General features: G+C 45.3%; 1 protein-coding gene across 1 annotated transcript in view; it reads left to right on the plus strand.

Annotated features, from left to right (window-relative positions):
• FBRSL1 (fibrosin-like 1) overlaps positions 1-23,397 on the plus strand; it is a 401,205-nt gene that overhangs the window by 373,215 nt on the left and 4,593 nt on the right. The window contains exons 6-16 of the mRNA XM_009888109.1: positions 692-1,088; positions 2,648-2,901; positions 7,281-7,516; positions 9,692-9,742; positions 10,675-10,770; positions 14,161-14,232; positions 14,804-14,842; positions 15,710-15,781; positions 17,069-17,201; positions 21,249-21,326; positions 23,088-23,171. Of these exons, the coding sequence (XP_009886411.1) occupies positions 692-1,088; positions 2,648-2,901; positions 7,281-7,516; positions 9,692-9,742; positions 10,675-10,770; positions 14,161-14,232; positions 14,804-14,842; positions 15,710-15,781; positions 17,069-17,201; positions 21,249-21,326; positions 23,088-23,171 (1,512 nt within the window). The remainder of the gene's footprint in view (positions 1-691; positions 1,089-2,647; positions 2,902-7,280; positions 7,517-9,691; positions 9,743-10,674; positions 10,771-14,160; positions 14,233-14,803; positions 14,843-15,709; positions 15,782-17,068; positions 17,202-21,248; positions 21,327-23,087; positions 23,172-23,397) is intronic.

The following is a 23,397-nucleotide window of genomic DNA, read 5'->3' on the forward strand; positions in this document are numbered from 1 at the left end:
AGGGTGAGCAGGACTACCCTTGGGTGCTCACTGCGCTTCTGACTGGATTTTTCCAGCTTTCTCTGTTCTGCTCTTCCGCACAAGCGTGTGGCCAGGGAACGGCAGTGTCACAGCTTCACTGCAGCACTGTCCTATCCTTTGCTACATGAAGATCCCAGGTAGCCTCCTCCCTAGAAGCCAGGCGGGGTTGTCATTAATGAGTAGTACTTGGGTCACGGTGCATAGTAGCTGGAGTTGAGCCGAAATGCAATGTAGATTACCTTGAAAGAGCGTTGAGGAGATGCAATGTCTTAATGACTAGGCTTGTGTTCATGAGTTCATTATCAGCCTTAAAACTTAAATTGAGCAGGAAATACTGTAGCAGTAACTTGAGACACCTTCACACTCCTACTGTACGTAACCTTGGGACGTCGTAGAAGTCACAGAGCTGTATGTCCTTTGTAGTATGCATTCATTTAATGACAGCCAACTCTCTTACACACATGCTAACAACTACTGTAGACTGCCTGGTCAAGGACAACGGAAGGACAGACACACAAACACACATCCATCTTGTAGCAGCAGTGCTCCCACGATGCTCCCACGAGCTGAAACATGACTTGTTTTTTCTCAGGCATATGTTCTACCAAGCAGAGAGATGAACACAGACCTTTAAAAATGCGCTTTGTTCTTTTTCTCGTTGCTCCATAAGGTCCCACCTTGAATGACAAGCCAGAAGCGAAAGCAGCCAATGTCCCAAAGGTGTCTGGGCTAGAGCGGAGCCGGGAACTGAGCACCGACGTGCCCTTCGCCCTGCCTATCCCCAGCCCCCAGCCAGTAGCTGCTGTTGTGACTTCGACTTCCTCAGCGCCCACGTCAAGCGCCAGAGCAAGCCCACTGTTGAAGAAGGAGCCAGTGATTTCAGCACCAGCACCACCAAGGCTCACGCCTCAGCCTCAGCCTCGGCCACAGTCACAACCTCAACCTCGGCCGCAGTCGCAGCCTCAGTTAATACCTGAGCTTCGGACCCAGCCTCCAAGTCACATCCCTCCACCTCTCAATTACCAAGTGCATCACCAGGTGGCCCACAACGGACTCAATAATATCAGGTAGGGGAAAGGGACACCCGTGTCGTCTTTATGCTACTGCTGGGCTAAATGTTGTTTCATAAGGGATAGAAATTGCTGGGAGGCAAGACAAGAGCACTCTTACTCTCTGGGTAAGGTGCTCCATGTTTTTGGATATCAGATTTTCTGTGCTGACTCCACAGGCTGGGATTTCCAGCAGTGATAGTTAGCTGCGTTTGAAACATGGTGATAAATGCTCCGTTTCTGGGAGAAAGGCATGTGTAACTGGGGTGAAGTTCTTTTAGGTCCAGTTTCTAGGAGAGTTTTGCACTGTCTTGTCTGAGCTGGCTAGTTCTTGCCTTAGAAACGTGAGGTGGTTTGAGTTTGAGAAACTCCCCTGTTTCATATTCAGAAAGATTTCCATTGAAGTGCATTTGTTCATGGTCATCAGAGTTTTTTTGGTTCACCAGCATCAAAAGAGGGATATCTGTATCAGAAAATGCTGTGTGCCTTAGAACAGGGCTCCTGTGTAGGCTGAGAAATCTGATTCAGTCTGACATGGTCAGACCTAGCAGGAGGCTTAGCTTCGCTGTCTAAATTGCCTCCATCCGGTAAGTAGGATGGGTGAAAGTGGTGTGGATAAAACGTTTCTAGAGAAAAGAGTTCTTAGTCAGTCAGCTGGAACCTGTGTAGTCTTTTTGCTGGTACAGAAAACATGCCATGCCTCCCAAACCAGAACTAGGCTAGTTTAAACAAGGTGAGAAAACTGATTTGAAACATAATATTTGGCTGCACAAGGGTCAAAATATGAATACAGAGCTGCCATTAATGTGAATTTCATAGTTTGCTGCATGTTGTTGCAGTTTAACCCTGTAAATGCCACCATAGTATAAATGTTTAATAATATTTCAAACTATTCAAGGTATCACAGAGGTTTAGATTGCAACAAGTAGTTGGTATTGTGGGAATTACACTACATAATAGCTGCAGCAATACTGCCTTTCACCCCACAAAACTAAGATCACTTGCAGTGGAGTAATAATAATAGAAAAAGATTTAAAATACAGTATTATTATGAGAATAATTTATTCACATGACACGTGTTTGCATGCTTGTGTGAGTGTAGCTACAGCATGCACAGCAGATACAACTTGGTCCCAAAGTCACTCACACTATGCAACTCTGTGCACCCAGAGCAACAGAAAAAGGAATTAAAGTAATTGCATCGTATGATCATAAGGATGCACATGGCCACTGCAAGGTCATCAGGGGCTAAATAAAGGTGCAAAATCTAGCTGCCTCTGTGGCCTTTGTCAGTGTCTCGTAGATAGCTCTGAGGATTGTAACTTCCTCAAGCACCAGAGGAAATGTCAATCCAAAGAGCCCAAGCCCCGTCCTGCCCTGTTGGAGAAGTTCATTAAGATTTGTTATTGTGTCCACTGCCATTAAGAAAAACATAAGCTTGGGGAGATCAGTGTTACACAGTTGTGTTGTTTCTGGTAGTGTGTTTCTTGCACTGTTTCAGTTTTGTATTGTAACACTCTCTCTGTTTCTCTCTCTGTCTCTCTCCCCCTCTTCCCCCCATCTTTTTCTCTCTGCAGCCGGAGCAGCAGTGCTAGCAGTGCAACAAGCATCAGCATCCCGAAACACCTTCCCCTCTCTCCCCAGATTCCTCCGCACCATTCCTCTGGCCCAGCTCTGCCCCTCTCCATCTCTAATCTTGCTACCTCGCACTTCTCTCTCAGATCGCAGACCCAACACCAGCACCATCCGGCCATGTTCGCCACCCCACCCACGCTGCCACCTCCACCAGCGTTACCTACCAACAGCCTCGTGATACCAGGTCACCCTGCGGGTAGGTTCCCTTCTTCTTCCAGGGCGGATCTGCTGTGCATGCACTGGAGGGTGTTGAGATGGGCTGGCTGGTGGGCAGGTAAAATAAAGTGACGCAGACCCTCCGCGGGCAGTGTGTGCTGGAACTGTGAGAGTGCTCCTGAAACAGGTAGGAGACGTGGACGTGTTTTACCAGATGAGAGATTATAGAGACAGCACTGTAGCTTCCTATAAGAAGTCTTCAAAACAAATTTTTCTTAAAAAAATCTCCTTTTCAGGGCATGAGTTGTCCAGTGTGGTGTTCCACAGTCATCAGACATTTTTTAGATTAACAAAGGACTGATGTACAGTTTGCCATTCTCTCCTCTTTCTCCCCACTTGAATGAAAGCTGCTGCTGTTAGAACTGACTTGAAAAAACTGTTTCTAATCGTCCCAGAAGGTTGTTCTAGCTGAACACCTATCCCCCACTCTGATCCTTCGCCAGCAGGATCCTCCGCCTGCGGCAGCACAAACTGTCTGTGTGCCCATGGCTGCTTGGCCTTTCTGTCTGAGGCAGCGAGCTCAGCTTCAGCTCTCACTATCTTTGCATCCTTTTAAAAAGTTTCCTTTGTTCACCCTGGTCCCCATTCTATTGTCACTTCTGCCCTAAACGCCCCGTTTATAGTTTATCCATTAGCCTACAGCTGTCCCTGGAAGAGACCCTGGCAGCTGGAGACTTCCCTGCGACTTTCACTTGCTGGGGCCTCCTTTTGATCTGGCATTTGACTCCACAACTAACTCAGCAGGGATTAAACAGGACAAGCGTTTTACAAAAAAATGCGCCCTCTGTTTCCTATGAAGCCAGTTAAAGGAATAAGGAGAGGGCAGATTTGCTGCGGAAAAATCTGATGGCCTTGTGTCCCCTTTTTTCCTTCCAGGAGCTAAATAGCATCCCATTATTTATAACTGCTTCTTTAAATGAAAGAAAAATGTGAATTGGTCCAAAGTGAGCTCTCAGAACGATGATAGACAAAAGTGCCGTGGGTTCCTAGCCAGAAGCAGGACCGCATAGGCCAAAGCTGCCGGCTTTCACAGGCCCTGGCACCATCTAGAATTTCAACCACATGGCTGGGAAGATGTTGGCAGCACTGTGGGAGACCTATTCATTGCTTCCCCTCTTTAAGGCAAAGGACTACTGTGATGGAGCCTTTGAAAGTATTGCAAAAGGAAATAGCAATGTGCTCGCTAAAAGCACGATATTGCAGTCACTGAAAGCAAGTATGTTTTCACCATTAACTTCAGGAGGTGCAAGATCAAGTGACCTATTCACATTGAGCAGCTTGCCAGGAAACGGTAACAGTCTTGCTCCTACTAAAAGGATTTCTCCTGCAATTTAAGCATGAGAAGCCTAAGTTAGTGGAGGGAAGGGTCTAGGCGTCTAACCCTGCAGACAGTGAAATGCCTCTTGTCTGCATTATATGAAATGCCTGCAAACTGGCACATCATAAAATCGATACAGAGCGCTGCATAGTCAGGAGCTTCTGTTGTCATCCGCATAAAAGTTTCTTAAAAGCAAACAATATTGCTGAGTAGCCCAGTAGATCTAGGATCCAGCTGCCGCTAGCAGCACAGTCCTTGCTGCACCGTTCGAGTGTGTGTGTGCTCTCGCTAAAAGCACCAGCTCAGAAAAGCCATCAGAGAGGGTATGGCCCTTTGAAGTCTCCTTTTTGTCATCTTTTTCTTCCCCTGCTTTGGAGGAAGATGTGCTCCTCCTTTAAATTTACTTTGGCACACTTGTCACTGTAACCGAGAAGAGAAGCAGAGCTCAGAGCTCCTGTATTCACTGACGGGACAAATTCAGGTCTCTGAATAATAAGAATGCACTTCTGGTGGCATTTCTTCCCTTTGAAACCTAATACCAGTGACTTAGGAGCAACCCTTTTGCGGGCTGCTGCCCTCTACTCAAGAGCACCAATGCTGGCCCTGATGTAGGATACACAGAGGAAACAGCAATCTTTATGACTTCTCTCCTGAACGTGAGGGTACCTAGGAACATTAGCAGGACTAACCTTTTTCTGCCGTGCCCGCCTCGTGCGCACACAGAGCGGTAGCATTTGGACATTCAAAGGGCTGCTCAGTTACTCTGCTTCTGGTTGTGTTATTACATGGCCAGACCCATGGGACAGGGCATCGCTGGTGGGAGGCACAAGAACTTAGTTCTGATCCTAACATTGCCCGGAGCCCCTCACAGAGCTGGGTTATTACTCGGCAGTCCCATCCTTACTATGGAGCAGCCACTCCTCCGAGTGCCACACTGCTTCTCCAAACATCTCCGGGCCTTTTCTCTTCCTGACAAAGGCCAGAGTTGTGGTACAGGGCTGTGGGCTGGAGCCAGCTGCAAATCTATCAGTCTGACTTCAAGTCTCTTAAAGAAATTGGATATCAGAGCACTTACAACTGCCAACTCGCTTTTATCTCTCCCTCCAGAAAAGTGGATTATCTTGATGCTAACAAAAGGATTCAGTTTCTTTAAGTCATGCCAGATTTAAATGCATAAACACATACACATGAAATCATACTCATTTTCTCTGAAGAGGTTAGGTTTTGGACCTAAGTGCTTTCAGCCTAGGTGCTTTTTTTCTTGTTTGATTGCTCCAAGGAGAACCCATTATAGACTCTTGTGCTCCATTGCCTTAGGCTTCAGTATCACAAGTATATGTACTTTCTACTTTTGTATTAATTGTTGTAAAGATCATCGCAGTACACAGTACCTGCTCTTAGCAGTACATTTATTACTGAAAAGCAGATGACTTAGGCACCCAAAATTTGCTTTCAAAAGTGACTTTCTGTAGGATGTAGGCTTCTGAGTGGTAGTAGAGACCTTTAACTTCCCCATCAGAGTGTCTATTTTTAAAGATCTTAACCATGTCACTTCAGAAAGTGATTGATTTAGACATTTCTAATGTTACTCCGGAAAATTTAAGGAAAAGAAATGCCTGCAGAACATGAAATAGAACTTTAAAGTGCGTGTATTCTTTTGCCCCTTTATATTCAGTGCTGTAGTTTAAAAGGGGTGTTACACTGAAAGAAGTGGATTCATGTAAATTCAGAAGCAAGTAGGTCAGTCAGGACTGGGCCTATGTCATCCACAGCTGGTAGCACAGGTTGCTCTCAGCTCAGAAAATAGCTAACACTTTGGGTGCTGATTCCTGTTTGAAGTTCTTAGGCAAAATCACAGATGGATTTAGTTCATACCAGCAGACGTCTTGGGGAAGTCGCCATTTGTACTTACTGTCTTCAGTCATGTAATTTCTAAAGTGCTGGTATCTTTCACCACCCTAAACCACATTCAAATTCAGTGCAAGTTGCTCTTCCAGAGGAAGATGCTGAGAAGAGGTCCCATGTCGTATGGTGGAACATTTTGTTTCTGCAGTCGTTGCAACCTTCATGAGATCTTGAGCCAGTTCAGTGTTTCTCTTCTTCCCACTGATTCCTCCTCCGTATTTTCTCATAGGAGAAAAGCCTGGAGGCAAGGACAAAAATTGACAATCATAGCCTGTTAGAAAATGAGGAAAGGACTGCTTAGTATTTAAGATCTAAAAAAAAAACCTTACTGCAAAGAAGACCTCAGTTTGTAGGATGGGTGTTCCTGGTCAGCGTGTACATGTCCTGAAGCTGAGAAGGAGGAGAATGGCATGGGGATCTGTTGGGAAAAAGCTATCGGAGCAGGTAGTTTCCAGCCGTCCAAACCCATGGTTATCTCATTGCGTTGTAGATCTTGTCAAAGTTTTACTTTAAGTACCTATATGTTAGAGTGTAACACATGCGTTGGGCCCACCATCAATTTTCAGTGCACGCGTACGCTTCTGACTTGCAAACCTCCAAAGGGAACAGGTCGGTATTGCTCCTTTTAAAGCGAGACGTTGTCCTCAAGGGTGCTCCCCAGCGTCTCGCTGGTGCGGGAAGGTCCGGCCACCGTGCCGCCAGACCAGAGCACGAGGCCGGTGGCCGGTGCCGTGGCCGTCAGGTGCCGGGGAGGAGGAGGCGTAGCCGGTCGGCGCTGCGCGGGGGTAGCGGGGCCGCGGGCGGGGGACGGGGGCGGATGCTTGCTGCCGCCCCCGATGATGTTTTCTGCTGTGATGACTCATGGTGTTCTCTCTTGTCTTTAGATACCAGCCTGTTGATATCATTCAACCAACCAATCATGTATTGCCAGCCTCATTCGGGGATTCTGATTGGTACTTTGTCACAGGCATCTCTCTTACCTCCACCAATGAGTCCTCACGTAGAAAACCACCACAGCATGACCTGCAGAAACAGGGAATGCCAGGTGAATATTGACTCTTTCTCCTCCGTCTTTGTGGTACTCACAGGCCCACGGGCCTCTGTGTCTTTTTTTTTTCTCTCTCTCTCTCCTCTAGATCACGAACTGCTCAGGCAAGAGCTGAACAACCGGTTTTTGGTTCAGAGTTCGGACCGGGCCGCTGCCTCACTTGGCCCGGTGCCGCTGCTGAGAGCGGAGTTTCACCAGCACCAACACACGCATCAGCACCAACACACCCACCAGCACACATTCACTCCTTTTCCATCCAGCTTGCCCCAGACGCCGCTCATGCCGCCCTCTGCACCTCCCATGGTGCGTACCCCAGCCCAAAATGTGAGGATAAGTAGAGCATCTCTGGTCAAAAAGCCTAACCCACTCTTGTCAAACAAAACCCAGCCCTGTCCATTTCAGCCAGCCGTGCTGTCCCTGCCCCTCCGACCTGGAGGCCTGCAGAGACAGGCCCAGCACTGCCGAAGGGACCCCCTTTCCATCCAGAGCCTCCACACCGAGCCTCCAGGTCCCCCACGCTGCGACCCAGGAGCAGATACCGCAGCCATGAGACAACTCCAGAGTCCCTTTAGTTTCCCTTTCTGTATGTCCCGGTGTGTATTTTGATTCCCCCTTCCCCAGAGCCAGGTGCCCTGACACACCAGAACACACCAAGGACACCGCAAGAGCGGTGGCCTCCAGGACGAAACACAGTCCCCACAGCTGTTCCTTGTGGGGCAGACGGTACTTGCTTACCCAGAGCTCTCACCATAGTGTAGCATCTCATCTGATACAAGTTTTGTCCCTCTTCCTCCTACTTCCCTAATCTATATCAATTTTAGCATTTATTGTTTGATTACATCAACGAGCACTAATTTGTGTGTGGCTGGTTCTTCATGTGGGAGAGATCCTCCTGGCCATGTAATACACGTTAGTGTTTTGCCATTGAATTTGCTTGTAACACAATGGGACTTTGCTGCAGCTGTTACAAAATTGTTAGAGATCTGCTGCAAATGGATTTTGTCAGTACTTTAAAACGCACTCTCTCCCCATTTCTGGCAATTGCTTTGTGAGACTGAAGGAACAAGATTCAGCTTTTTTCCCCTCCTTCTCAGTTTCACACTGTGTCCAAAATGTAGAAACAGCCCTCTTCTGCTAAGGCTGGTGAAAGCCAGGAGTAACAGCAAAAGCAGCATTTGGGAAGAACTACCAAGAACTCAAGGAGCATAACGTTTCTCACTTTTCTTTCCCACTGCTGACTGCCCGATGACATTCTTGGGTTGTAATCTGCTTAGCAGCGAGACAATTAAAAGTAATACCATCCACCCAAAATCCAGCCCCAGGTGTTTGCTCAATGTACTCGTGTGTAAACACCTTCCCCCTCTTTTCTTGGTCTGTGTAAAACAATCTTGAAACTTCTCTCAGAAACCTCCTGTTATTTAAGAATCCTGATATCTGATCCTGCGAACAGCTCCCTCCTCTCCCACCCATGCCCGTTGATGTCAGCTTTCATAGCAAAAACAGCTTGCAAGGCTCTTTTGTTATATTTCACTCACATCTTCTTATATTCCACTAGATCAGGTCTGCTAATCCCAACACCAGAGAAGAGCGTTGAAATTTACAGCTGCATGTGTTTGGTAATTTATGGTATTTACACTGGAGGGGACATGACTCCAGTAATAACTGTAATTAATGAAATTACAAATCTACTCTCCTGCACAGAGGAGTGTGAAACAGCAGCTGACTTGCCAAATAAGCAGCTTTTCATGGGGTCCTACAGCTCCCTTCCCTGCCTTCATCCCTGCTCCCTCCTCCCCAGCAGAATGTACAGACTGTTCAAAAATGCAATGTATATATGCTTTGGTTTTGCTTCCAAGGAGGTGCAGAACAAATGGTCATAAAAATAAATATGGGGCACAGACTGCACACATGGAGGTGTTAAAACCCCATGCTGGAACGGAAAAGGTTAACAATCAGCTTTTCTCTGGGGCGCTTCCTCTTTTGCAGGGGATGGGGAATATATAGACATTTGTGCTTCTAAAGCAATTAAGCCCTTTTCCAAACGATTTTGGCACTTACAGGAAACGGGGAGTTGGTATTGGTTGCCCCACAGGAGAGGTTGGAGTCTCATGGAGAGCGTTCCCTACCTTCTAGTCTGTGATCTAGTTCAGTGCTCCGGGGGCAGGTCCCGGATCCTGGACCTGGAGCTGAACTTCCCCACATCTCGCTGTGCTGCAGATGTCAGGACTGCTCTCTTCCCAGTGAAGGGGCCTCTTCACGTGGTGCCTGCACACAGGGCTCTGCAGTGAGTAGCCCAGGGGCTAGTGCCTTCCCATCTCCGTTAGCTTTGGGCAATCAGTCACCTCCCTGATGAGCGAGTATGGAATAACCAGTCAGTTCTGCTCTGTTAAATGCTGTACCAACGGGCCGTGATTGTTTGTCTGTGTTGAAATCCTGATGTGTCCACTACTGCCGAAACCAAACTCACCTGTTTCCTTTTTTTTTCTCTTTTCTTTCCAGTTTGACAAGTACGCTCCCAAATTAGACAACCCTTACTTTCGACATTCCAACGTGAGTGCTTACCTTTCTAGGTGGTGTCTTTGTTAATGGTTCTGCTTGCACTTCTTTTGCTTGTTTTGGATTGATCAGTAGTGTTTTGATTCATTCATTTCTGAAGCTCTTTTTCCGTCTTTTTTTCTTTTTTTTAAGGTACAAAATTTTCTTTGGGCTTTTCTTTTGTTTTTAAAATCTTTGTCTACTGCATTTTTGCTGCAGCGGCTCTGTATTGCTGTGCCTGGGATGGCAGGGAATGCGCAGAAATTGCTAAATCAGTGGTCATTGCAGTATCTTTGCAGCTGGTGCTTCTCACAGTGCAGCAGCCCGGAGTGCATGGCTCTTTCACAAGATTTTGCTCAGGTCACAGGAGTAAGTCAGACTGGTGGTTTCTTCTGGTGCTCCCCACTGCTCCAAAGCACAAAAAGTATATGTTTTGGGACTTGTAAAACTACCGTATGTGCTCAGGAGAGGCCTAAGCAAAACTTTCACCCAACCTACGCAACTACAAGGTGGCGTGCATGTTGCCTGTGGTTAGTGTGCAATGCAGCATCTTGTGGTTCTTTTTTGCTTTGAAAAGTAAAGCAGGTCACGTTTCAAAACAGGAACAATTTGTTTCCTACTGCAGAAAAATGCAAAGTTAACCAAAAATGAACAGAAACTCCAAATTATTCCAATTCCTCTAAAAATGGTGAATGCTCTGTGCTTCCTGCAATAGTTCCACAAATTTTACAGGCACACTTGTTCAGCACTATCTAGAAAATTCATCAGATGAGCGCATTTTCCAAGTTTTGGCTTTGCTCTTAAAAATTTTGAAAGCAAAGTTAGTGTGTATTTTCACTGTGGCACTCGTTCAACACAGTACTATTTTTGTCTGTGCCAGGCTTGACACCTACCTCCATTATTGTTCAAGTTGTCCTGTGACATAAGCATCTCTTTTTCTTTTGTAGTTCTTTCCAACCTATCCTCCAGCAATGCCTGGAATGCCACCCATGCTTCCACATTCAGGTCCCTTTGGGTCACTTCAGGGAGCATTTCAACCGAAGGTACAAACTTCTTCTTCTGAAGGCTTTGTTCTTTTGCTGGGAGAGAAGCTATATTCAGAGTCGCGTCTCTGGTGATTTTGTAGCACATGATTTAACGAGCAGAAGTGCAGCACAGGGTTGGAAGCGATCACCCCGCAGATCTGTGAGCATCCTCTGCACACAGCAGCCAACACTTAAACAGAAATTTTCTCTTGGCACTACAGATCGTTCCTTGGAAAAGGATATAGCGGTTCACTTGGGAGGTCAGCTGAAACTGGAGGAGAAGCATACAGTCAAATGCATTATTTGATTGAAATATTTACGGCTAATAATAGACCGATGAGTCCCAAATCATTTTATAAATTTAACAGTCTGAGATTGCAAAAGATAAACTGTATTTATTCCCAGAAAAAAATGAGAAATTGACTTGTACAAGTGTGGGAACAATAGGGACAGACTGCTGTAAATGGGTAGAGCAATTTGAAGGAGCTGAATTTTTATTCCCAGTTCCGACACTGTCTGACCTTGGGCAAGTCGCTTAAATCTTCCGTTCCTCAGCTTCCTCATCTGTGAAGTTATCTTGCAGTGGGTTTTATAAGGGTTGATTAATGCCTGCCAGCTTCTTTGAGATAGTGTGTTTGAAAGGTGCATTGCAACTGTAACGTATCATTACAACTAGCACTGATTGGCGTTTGGAAATGTTGCCATGATAACCACCATTTTTGACGAATTCTGTGGTGTGCACTGCTTTTTTTTTTTCCTCCCAGACGTGTTCTTTTTATTAACTATTTTTAAGTGTACAGAAACTGTTAATCTCTCCAAACAAGAAATACGCATTATATCTATATAGCATTTGTTTGAAAATGGAACATATACTCCATTTGTAAATGGACATGTGTTTAGCTTCCTAACATACTGTCATTTTGGAGATTTCTTATCTTGAACTGCATTTCCATAGAGCTCTGCTACTGTGTTAGAATCCTTGAAGGACCAGCACTGTAGCCAGGCCATTTCTGCTTGCACTGGGAATGTCATTTCCATCACCACACCGAGCAGGGCTGTGGGCTGTGCTTCCTTCAGCAGTCTCACTGACGTCAGTGGAAGTCAGTAATTAGCAACTGCTGCAAAGAAGGCCTCTTACAACCTTCCCACTTAATTTTTTTGATGGCAGCTGGAGTATTTTCTCAGTTCCCGTCCAGTCCCTCACGTTATTTTATTTTCTGGATACATTATGAGTAGCAAAGCCTCTGAAATGACTTTTTTTCAACCAGAGGTCTGTACGTAGTGGCTGCAGGCATCAAAGAGGAGCAGTTGCGTCTAAGCAGAGGGAGCAAGAGGGGCAGAACATAGCTATCCCTTGATGGAGTTTGTCCGGCAGCGTTAATTGTTGCTGTTCTTGTAAGGGATGCCAGGGGATCCCTACAGACCCCAAGTTATCAGGGTGTGAACTGGAATTCCCAAGACAAGGAGCTGCACAAATAGGTGGAATTTGCAACAGTTTGCTAATGTGAAGGTAGGGTTCAGTTTTGCCATAAGGCTACTGTTAATTAGGAGCTTCTGATCCAGCAATAGCATGCTCTTCTGGTTTCCATCTTCATTACGGAGCTTTACAGATACCATCTCACTGTAAAAAAAACATTAGACCAAAGAGAAGCAGATAGCAAGAAAGAAAAAGTGAGCACAGACCCTTTACATTTTTAAGCAGTTCTTAGTGCTGTATTATAAGTAGCTTTTAATTCATTTTAATGATAGATACATAGAAATTTGCTAGCTTGAGTTTAAGCAGCGCAAGGTCACACTCTTGTGCCATGGTTAATCACTAACATCACTTGATCTCTGGACGGTGCTGTATTTACATGCATTCTAACATCTGAAAAAAAAGAGGGATAGGTTGAGAAAGGAATCTGCCGCTTTCGCAGTTCTAGAGGAGACAAAGGCAAACTGTTGGGCAAAGCCACTCTAGTCATCGTTACTGCATCATTTTTCCATGCTCTCTCCCTCCCAAGCTGTTTGACTAAAGCCTTCATAATCACTACAGACCTGATGATTTGGGTTTGGCACGCTGAATCCTGCACTTCTTGCTTTCCAAAGCAGAGGTCTTGGTTTTGTTTTTCCCCTTCCCGTGTCAGTTGCCTACAGCTGTGCGTGTAAATCCCCTGCACATAAATCCAGGCTGACGGTAAACTTCTCAGTGAGTTTCCCGAAGGCCATTTCTCACAAGCTAAGAACTTGAAAAGGTCAGAAGTATTCAGTTTGCTTTGCCGGAGGAAGCATTCACGTCTTTCTCCAGGGGACAAGGGGACAGGATGACACCATGCTGTTAACATGTTGTGATCTTAAAGCTCTTGCCTGTATGATAGCTGTAACTTACTTGCCACCTTATATATACCTCAGCTGTCAGACGGGCCCTGGGAGCACAGATCTGCCTGGGGAGTTCGTTGACTTACCTACACACACACACGAGAATTCTCTTTTTAATGAGTCTGGAAGTTACGCAGCCTTAGACAAATTAAAACCTATCTTTCCTCCCAAACCCATGATTTCACTCATTCCTCATACAGTTTGACTGTTTGAAATCTACTGTAATTTGACCTAAAATGTGAGTGAAATCGTCTCGTGGGGAATGAGGTTTAACCCCTCTGCACTCAGCTGCGCGGAGGCACCAGGTGCAGTTGCTCTGGGAGTGGGAGATGGAGGAATGCCAGAGTGAGAAGACGAACGAGTTCTTGGGGATCGTCTAGGACAGGGCAACAGGTGGGAACCGGAGGAGGAGGAGGAACAGGGATTCATTGAATGAGGTGTTTAATTCTTGCTGGAAAATGATGGGATAAACAATGCAAAGCTATAAAAGACCCACAAGCACCTTCTAAGGTTTCTCATTTTGCCTTGTCGATGCAAAAAAATGGGCTGTTGCCCTTTTAGCCATTGTGTCACCTACCCCCAGTCAGAGAGGGGCTGTGGTCCAATAGGTGCAACATGGGACTAAGATGCTTGAATTGTTCTGTTCCTGACCACGATACTGGTTGCTGCCTGAAACATGGAGGGAGTCAGTCCACCTCTCTCGTTCCCTCTCCTGCTGCCTGCCTGTTTTGTCTAAAGAATAAGCTTGGGGGGCAGGGACTGTCTCTTCCCATCCACTTGCATACTGCATAGCACACTGGGGTTGTGATTTCAGTGGGGCTTAGGGGTGCTGCTATAATACTGTTACTGCCGCTAAATAATAATAGATGACATGGTGGTTAAATGCTGTTGGCTGTCAGTAAGAGATAACATTTAGCACTAATGCAGCAATACGCGTGTTCAAAGCACAGTACAAACATGGACTAATTAATGCTGTTAACATCAGATAGAGATGTTAAATGTACCGCTGGTATGATACAGTATTGTTCACGCTCTATTCTTGTCTTTCAGACTTCAAACCCTATTGATGTAGCAGGTAGACCAGGCACAGTCCACCATACGCTGCTGCAGAAGACTCCAGGGGTAGGCAACAATATATAACCTTCCTTTTAGCTTATCTCTGTTTACAGTAAACACAGTGATTGCTCATAAAAAAAAAAGAGAGCAGCTGGTGAGCAAATTGGTCTTCTAGACTCAGAACATGCAGTCAGAACAGAAGTTTCTTTTTCTGGTGAGACAACAGCAGCCTCCACCCGTTGTGAATACAAAGGGATATATTGACTTCTTTAAACAAAGTCAGAGGGAAATGGGGCAGGAAACCCCTTCAAGGTCTTTCCCCTAAGCATTGCTTGGACAGTAATTTTATGCGCTCCATTTCAGAACGATTATAAAGTTTGGAAAAGCATTGGCACTGTTCAGTTGCTGGCACGAAGCTGCTTTGTTTATCATAAAATTCTGCTGAGTTTGGTGCAAGGAATGAAAGAGAAGTTTTAAGCCTCCTTTAAGCCTTTTAGGTTTCCCGTGTCACAGGGGACTTCTCTGGAACATGGCTTTCTAAATGCTTTTATTTGTTCAGAGGAAGGAAGTTCCCCACCTTTCTGTATATTGGCTAGTTTTAGAAAGACTGATTGTTTTATTTCTGCTTTTTCCATAGGTGTCAGACCCTTACAGGCCTCCAGTAAGAGTAAGTAAGGTTTGTGGGGGATTTTATATACATATATATATGCACACACTTCAAATATTGTGCATGTGTTTTTGAAATTTAACATGTCCAGTAGAAAATTTCACACTCATCCTTTATTTAAAGCAAAATGTCCTAGTTAGCTCTTAGCTGCTTCTGATTAATAAAGTTTAGGTTGAATCCCAACCTTGTTTTGCATCCATTTATGTGCATTAATAGTTCACAGTATGAAGTAAGGGTCACAGAAATAAATGACTGTGAGCACGGACAGACATTCACCAGTGGTCAGATTCATGCTGGCTTAGGTCAATGTGTTTTATTTGTGCTTCAGATGTTCCACGAAAACACCCTACAGTGAGTGCTGCAGCTCAGCTGAAAAACAGTAACTCGTTCAGCTGTGGCACTGCTCATCCCTGGTGACTGTTTGTCCATACCCTTTTTCTCCCCAAATGCGAGCAGCCATAATAACCACGCATGATTTAGCCTGCAGTGCAGCAGGGATGAATGAACAGGGCTCTTTTTAGAAACAGAACTGTTAACTGTTAGTTGCTTTCTCTTAAGCATGGCATACTGTTCTTTGCTGCCATTTATTTCAGTTTATGAAGGAGGGAGTGAAAGTAGGAAAGAACAAGGCAGGTATCTCAGGTCTCCATGAGATGAGGAAGAAATCCCACATCCCACATTCTTCCTGTTTGATTCCTTCTTAATTTAAACATCATCTGCTGCAGTACAGAAAAAAATGTTGATCACCTATTGTGCTGTTTTAGTAATCAGCCTTTCTCATTGCTTAGCTGCCTGTTTGACAGTAAGGGAAATGAAATGTTCTATCTGATGTAGATTGCTAACGTATAAATTAATCTAAATTCTTGTGCTTTGCAGAAACCCGGGAAGTGGTGTGCGGTTCATGTACAGATCGCCTGGCAGATCTACCATCACCAGCAAAAGATAAAGGTAATTCAGACAGTTTCTGGAACAAAGCCAAGTCTTTTGGCTTACAGGTTATATTTTAGTGAGTAATGAGCAGGAAGCAGTTACTGTTGGTGATTCTCAAGCTTGCCTGTATTGATTAACTAACACTTCCAATCCTTTAACATTTATTGTAGCAACCGTAAAGTTTATCTGAGGGCAAAGGAGTTGGGTTGAAGGGTAGCAAATGGAGCAGGAGATACTCAGTGCACAGCCAGAAAGAGAATAAGAAAGGGGAAGGTAATTTTGCCCCAAATCCATCTTTTTCACAAAGCACACGTTTAATGTCGTTTCCCTTCTGTACTAGTACCTCCTGTGGAATATGGAGTATTATCCCATCCATAATTAAATGACCGATATGGTGCAGAAGATATGACAAAACATAGGGCAGGCGAGTAGATTGATAGTTGCTGTGTTAGGGGTTGCTGGGCTTTCTGCACTGCAGTGATGACGGGCAGAGGGAGGGGGTTTAAAACTCAAGAGGTAACAAGGCGCAGGTACGCTGGGGTGCTGTTACAGGCTCCAAGTTCCCGTTCCCTCTCGCAGGCAGAATAGCTGATAATGGGACTTATGTAGCGTTTATTCTTTCATAGCTCCTGCTGCAGTTTTTTTATGCCATTAATGAAGACTATTCAGTGCTTAAGTAGGTGCACTGTAGTTAGTGTCTTTGTAAGCAAATATATGTGCTTTAATCTATTGAGAGACTTACATGACTTAGGTGCAGTTCTGACCATGCTCACTTCTATAGGGGAAGGATGAAAATAACCCCTGGAGGAGCCTCATAGTTTCTTTATCCTTCGCCCCTTGTCTGCATACTGAGCTGTACTAGCTGCAGGAAGGGCACAGTCTAGGAACATCTCTCTCTTTCTAAGCTAGAGAAGCAAAACAGACGAGCCTGTCGCCCAGCTCTCAAGACTGCCGTCGGCAGCTTTCCGCCTGCAGAGTATTTTTTGTCAGGCTGAGAGCGCCAACTGATCCTGGGGTGCAGCACGCTCGGTGTATCATGTTGCATGCTCCATTGTGTGTGCTGAGGGGCTGAGAACTCACTTCAGACCTTATTCATGTGGATGAGGCAGGCAGCCGAGAGGCTGCGGAGCGAAATGGCCTTACAGATGCTGTCAGAGCATGACTGCGGTACGTGACCAGAGATGCTGCTGTCACTCTCACTAACTCTCCCTGGCAGGGCTAAGCAGGAGTGAGCCTCAACTCCCTCTCTTTTTCTCCCGTGAAAAAGGAAGTGTATAATGAGATTGTTTTTATATCATTTGACAGCAAATGCAGCTGGATCCCCACAAGCTAGAGATAGGTGGTAAACTTGACCTGTTCAGCCGACCTCCCGCCCCTGGAGTGTTTCCAGGCTTCCATTATCCACAGGATCTTGCCAGGCCTCTGTTTTCTACCACAGGTAAGGGAAGATCATCACTTGTTGCAAAAAACCAGTCAGTATATGTAATGTGTGTCTCTTCAGCTACGTATGCATCAAAAATCAAAGCAGGCAAGATGGTTCACAGGGCTGTGGAGGCACTGGCCACTGTTGTGACCTGGGCTGTCGGAGCCACTGCACTGGGCTCTGCCACCGCCTCCAGTGCGGGACCCTCTGCACGTCACCGAGCTGCAGCACTGGCTCTTACATTTGTGGCTGTGCAGCTGGTTCTTAGATGTCCTGATTAACAGGCTATAGAGTGATTTTTAAAAGCGATTTTGAGAAAATACTTGAAAATGTTTCCATTGCACAGGATTGGAAGCAGTCCCGGTCTCTTTCTTGCTTTTATATTTGCTATGTTGTTCTTCCCAGCTCCTCCACTCACCAAGTTTCTGTTAGTTTTCTGAAAACAAGGGGGTTTTGTAAAAGGAAGACTTCAATAACAGCATTGAAAATATCACAGACGGTGTATTTGTGAAGTGTTTGGGTTTTAAATACAAAATCCCCCTATGTGTTATGAAGTCCAGCAATCTCTAAGGCTTAAAATGGCCTATTGAATTAAAAAAAAATTAAATACAGTTTACATTGATCAATTGCATTCCAATCTGCTGGAGATGTAGTTACCATTAATGCAATTACCAAGGTGCAGTAAGCTTCACTGCACTGTTCTTGATGGCTGTGACCACGGTAGACTGCAACTCTGACATTCTGATTTTGGAGGTCACTGGTACTATTCTTGTTGATTTCTGTCTACCAAATGTTGGTTTTGTTCTCTTGCCACGGCTTAACTTCCCCCTTAGACTTTTTCAGATTTTCTTTCTGTGTTTAAGATGCCAGAGTCTGTTTTCTGTATGTTATTAATTGGCAACTAATGTAATTTTCTTTCCTAACTTTACTCTGGTTTTATGAAATACTGTGCTCTCGCTCTAGCTCAGTGCAGACATGGTCATATTTGACCTTGGTTCAATCCTCTTGAAATGAATGAGGTTAGAAGTGTTACGAATTTTGTCCCAAATGTGACAGAAAAGCAAAAGATGAGAATCAGGCTGAAACCTCTGTGAGAACTGGGTTTCAAATGCAGATGTCAGATGCCTCAGGAACTCCACCAGTTTGTCTTTCCACCCTTATCTGTGGATGGAAATTCTTAGCCATCAAATGCATGTTTCCACCACATATTATCACTGCTGATACTACCTGTACATTGTAGGATGCTACCCTGTATTTTGGTCTCCGTAAAGATAAGTTCGTAGTACGGGGTCAAGATATTTATTGCATCCGCTGGGACGCATAAGCACAGCTGATTTACAAACCTCTGACTGTTTTCCTATGGCACTGCCTTCAGTCTGTCCTCTGCGTTGTCATTACAAGAATCTTGTTTCATGTATGTTTTGCTACTGAATGCCATATTGGGCAGAGTTTACCCTAACAGGCAGAAAAGCATCAGTCTAGTTGGTATCTTGAGCTTTTTCTCTTGAAGAAGCAAGCATGTCTTGCTTCTCCATTCATACGAGCAAGAGGGGAAGTAGTATGGAATAGATACATTAAAGAAGGCAAATTAATAGAAAACTTTCACTAGAGATAAACAACCTTACTGCAACTTGTCCGTGAGTATATTAATCACAAGAGCCATCACACGGTAAATCTAGGTAAAGAGTGCTATCAAAGTGAACAAACATTGCCGCAGTAATATATAGATGAATAAATCTTTTACTCTGCAATATCCGAGGCATTCTTTTCACCTTATCGAACAAGCGTGCAGTTGATGTGAATCATTGGTTCTGCTGCATTGCCTAGTTACTGCGGGAGACATAAGTTATCTTAGGGCCACCTGTCTTCAGGACGGATGTTCGGCTGCCTGGCAGATGCTATATTTAATAACTACCTGACAGCCTGCAATGCCGCTCCTGGCTTTCTCTGGAGGATTTTTTATTATCAGCCCGTGTAGTTGAGTTTGTAAGCCGTCTCCTTTGAAGAAATCTCCCATCCATTATACACCTTCTGAAATCTTAAAGGATTAGAAAGATGACAGTCTCCATCCGTCTTGAAGCATTGGAGCAGTCAGAATGTTTATAGATAACTCCAGGTCTCGTTGCCGTGGTCTCTCTTAAGTTTCCTCAACTCATTTTCTGGCTGCTTAGGTTTGTGGTGCCCAAGCTGGTGAGGGACACGCAGCGCTGTTTCCCTCTCTGGTTTTATAGTCTGCTCGTGTTCTGGACACATGAGTGCATTTTACAACAACCTTCTGTTGTTGGGCTCTGTCACTAAGCAAGACCAGGTCAGTGACTGACCAGCACCTCCGAAAAATGCTGTTTGGGCTGTGTTTGGCATGCAGTCTCTCCTGTCTCTCCATATTAATTTCTTCCCTCCGTTTCCCCCCACTTTTGCTGTGACCTTCTGTAGCGTTATCAGCACTGATGATATTATGGTGGAAACGTGCATTTGATGGCGCTTGGAGATGATGGGCAGGAACTTACCAGAGCAGGTTTGCCACTGGTGGGAATGATTCATACGGGCCACAGAGGAGGCAGGATTCTTTGTGGTGAAGGTGACAGGAGAGCTGGAGTGCCTGGTGGGAAGAGAAGGATCGTAATCCTCTTTTCTGTAATAGAAAGTTATCACTTGAGAAAGCAATCCCTGAGTTAAGTGAGGTGTTAGTGAAGAGCACGTGTTCGTGCCCAGTACGGCTGCTGATGTTTGCTAGAGTTGACGTGTTACTCTTCTCAGTATTAAGGGAAGTTAACTTTTTACCAACAAAATATGCAAGACGAGCACTGAAAGCTTTATTTAGGTGTTGGTCTATTTTGCGCATGACTTAACGTGTCCTCAGGAAAGTGCTGCTTCTGTCGTTGTGTGGAATTACTAGTTTCTAACAAAATGAGACAGTTAATGCACAGGTATGGCAGGTCTTGCTTTCTGCAAGGGAGGTGGAGACTGTGTTTGCATCCAGACAGCATCTGCAAGTTGTGACAGTTGCTAATTCTGCCTTGTCTGCAGTAGTGGAAGTACTGGCAGGGAGGAGGCACCGAAAGGACATTCACACTCTAAACAGTTGGAGAGGGCTGGGCTGAGCGGTGTAATACTGGACCCACAGAAACGTTTTGTCACACACATCTGAAACATAAATATTCAAAAGTTGATTTCAGGTGCATCCTGAAAATCGTCCGTACTAATCAGAAGAGGCAAAAGCCAGGCCCACGAGATTGCCCAAACATACTCTCATTTGCAGGATACATGGGAGTTAATGTACCTCCAAAAAACCACGTATCCCAGTGGCAGGTGACCCCAGTGCTTTTCATGCTGCGGTTGCAAGCCCAGTCAGGTTTGCATGCGTCTGTCAGTGAAGGAGGCAAATCTCTCATTTTCTACTCTGAAAGGAGAGCAGAATTTTCTGCGTGAGCCTGGTCCACCTTGAAATACAAGGTAGACCAACTTGTTCCAGCCCATTCTTGCCCCTTGCCTCAACCTAATGTAATCCACCGTGCTCAGCATTGATGTTCCTTTCCCAGGAGGTAACGTGGCACCGTGGCAATGAGCAGTGTCTAGGAAAGGGAAGAAAGTACCGCGAGGGAAGCCTGTGGATGCAGAGACAGATGTGAGAGCGTAGATGGAGCTCTCATGGGAGAGACATGATTGATGTTCCCTTCATGCCTGTCATTAACTGGTGTTTCATATAGACTAATCAGTCACTTCCAAGCACCTTCTGTCTGCGCCCATAACCTGGGCTGACCCTTTTTAATGTAAACACAGAGTAATGACTGAAAATGTCAGACAAAGACATTCACTTCCTTATTACTGCAGGTGAGTGGCAACGCTCAGTGCAAGGTCTCCTTCTGCCTCCCAGTGCCCACAGACCTTTTAAAGGGCACGTGGAAAAATCCTGCCTGTAGCGCACTGGGCTAGTTTAGGGTCTTACCCTGCCTTTGTTATGTTTAGATCTGGCCTGGGCCTTTGCATCATGGTTCTTGAATGCAATGGCCAGGACCTCTGTGTATGCAAGCACTGAACTAAAAAGGGACCTTGTTCTCACAGGTGCGACACATCCAGCCACCACCCCTTTTGGTCCTTCACCTCACCACAGCAGTTTCCTGCCTACTAACCACTTGGCAGGTAAGTGTAAGTAAACCCTGCCTTCACCTTTATACCTCTGACCTGTTCCTGGCTCTCCGGTGTGGTCCTGCCTTGAGGCACCTTAGCACTTGGGGAGGGAATGCTCAGACTGTCTGAGGAACCAGAAGCTAGCTGGCTTCCCACCCATGCCAGCTTCCCAGCACATCCCCTCTGCTCTCCTCCAAAGGAGAGCGGCAGGGTTAGCAGACCCTCTCCTGCAAGAGAAGAGGGCATTGCAGAGCGGGCAAGTCTGTCGCTGCTGGGACCCTGCACGGGAGCTGAAATGTGTCCTGTAGAGCCCTTCTGTGCTGCTAATGTGCGCAAGGGAATGGGGGAAATTTATGCAAAGGTACCTCAAACAAGTCACAGCTTAAAATGGGTTCCTCCCGTACCGTTTCCCACCTATGAAAGTTCTTGGCTAGGTTCTTTATTAAAGTTCAGTGAACAGTTCCTGGCAGATAGCTGTTCTGCACATTTTGCCAGCCTTTCAGTTTCCTAATTGGCAGTAAGTAGAGCCTGATTTTCTCAAATAACCTCATTTTAGAAGCTCACAAGCAGCTCATTGCCAATTAAAGTTCAAGCTCTGTTGATTAATGTTTTAGTAACACTCATCCAATCAGTAAATGTGGCATGCCACATGACCTAGTAGACTTTTTTCTGTTGCAAATACACAGATTTACATCAATTCCTGAACATTCTGTCAGAATTAACTGTATCTCTACAGAGTCACTCAACTACTTAATATCAAAGGGGAAGGGCAAGAACAGCTATTTAAAAATAAGTAAATAAGCAAATAGCTGTTTGCTTAAGGTTCCAAGCTATTTGCCTTGATATTTTAAAGATAAGGATATCCGTGAGGAAGCGGAGAGCAACACACCCGCTGTAACATGGCAAGTTAAAGACTTTAAAGGGACAGTCAAAAAGCCAGTGGGCAGAAGGAGGAGTTGTATGGAGATGACCAGTAGGAAAGAAAACAAGTACACTGGTACTGTTCAACCCATAGCCGTCTCTGGAGCGCAGAAACCTGAGTTGGGCTATATCTAGTCAGAGAGGAACCTCTCTGATGATGGATGCCTTTTATAAAGCTAAGTGCCAGTAACCAAAGAGTCAGATCGTTGACTAGGAAAGGCAAGATTCGTCTTTTGCCTCAAAGGGTACAAACCTCCCATCCCTTTGTCATCGTAGCTCCTAAGACGACCCTATCATTTCCACCACCACTGGGATCAAGGAAGCTGTTATGGCAAAGGATTTTGGCACAAACAGGTCAAAGTTAGTTGGTCTAAGGGTGAATGTCTGTAGCAGTTAGCTTAGGACTGTCCCTATGCACTATTACAAAGAGGATAGAAAGCTGTATACAGAAACAGGAGTGAAACGATGCATCCCCTCAATATGCTGACCGAGGAGCCTGCTGAGGTTCTTCTTTCAAGGCGATTGCAATGCTGCTGCTATTAGTACTGATAAGGAAGGAGAGTTATAGCTCAGCAGCCACCCTAATTTCAGCTATTAGACCTTAATTTCTAGCTCCCCTCTGACTGGCATACAAAAGTTTATTACAGCACCTGTTTGCAGAGGGAGCACTGAATCCCTTCTCCATTTTAACATGATGGGAATTTTCTGTGCAAAGAACCTTGCAATGAGAAGGATCAGCTTAAAGTCTGGCCTAATCCTACTTGGATTCAGACCGCTAAGAAGGGGAGGGGTGCGTTTCATTCTCCAACATTCTTGGCTAAATGCCTGCTAAATCCCTGTTTGCCTTTCCAGATCCATTTAGCAGGTCAAGCACCTTCAGCGGCCTTGGGAACTTAGGCAGCAATGCCTTTGGAGGATTAGGCAGTCATGCTCTGAGTAAGTACTGGCTGGGTTACTGCAGACAAACATCCCTTCCAGAAAAGCCACATGCTAATATTTACAGCAGCTGGTGGTAGTTTTTAAAGAAGTTTCATTCCTAACCTCCATTCTCCTATCTGAAAACACTGCACCTAAGCTTTCCAGGTCTCTGCGGTGGGAGCTTTTCTGCATGTCACAGACATCACTAGCTGGGCTCTGTGTCTCCTCACTGCTGAAGGTTGGT

The sequence above is a fragment of the Charadrius vociferus genome, unplaced genomic scaffold (assembly GCF_000708025.1).
Source record: "Charadrius vociferus isolate BGI_N301 unplaced genomic scaffold, ASM70802v2 scaffold326, whole genome shotgun sequence".
NCBI classification, from domain to species: Eukaryota; Metazoa; Chordata; class Aves; order Charadriiformes; family Charadriidae; genus Charadrius; species Charadrius vociferus.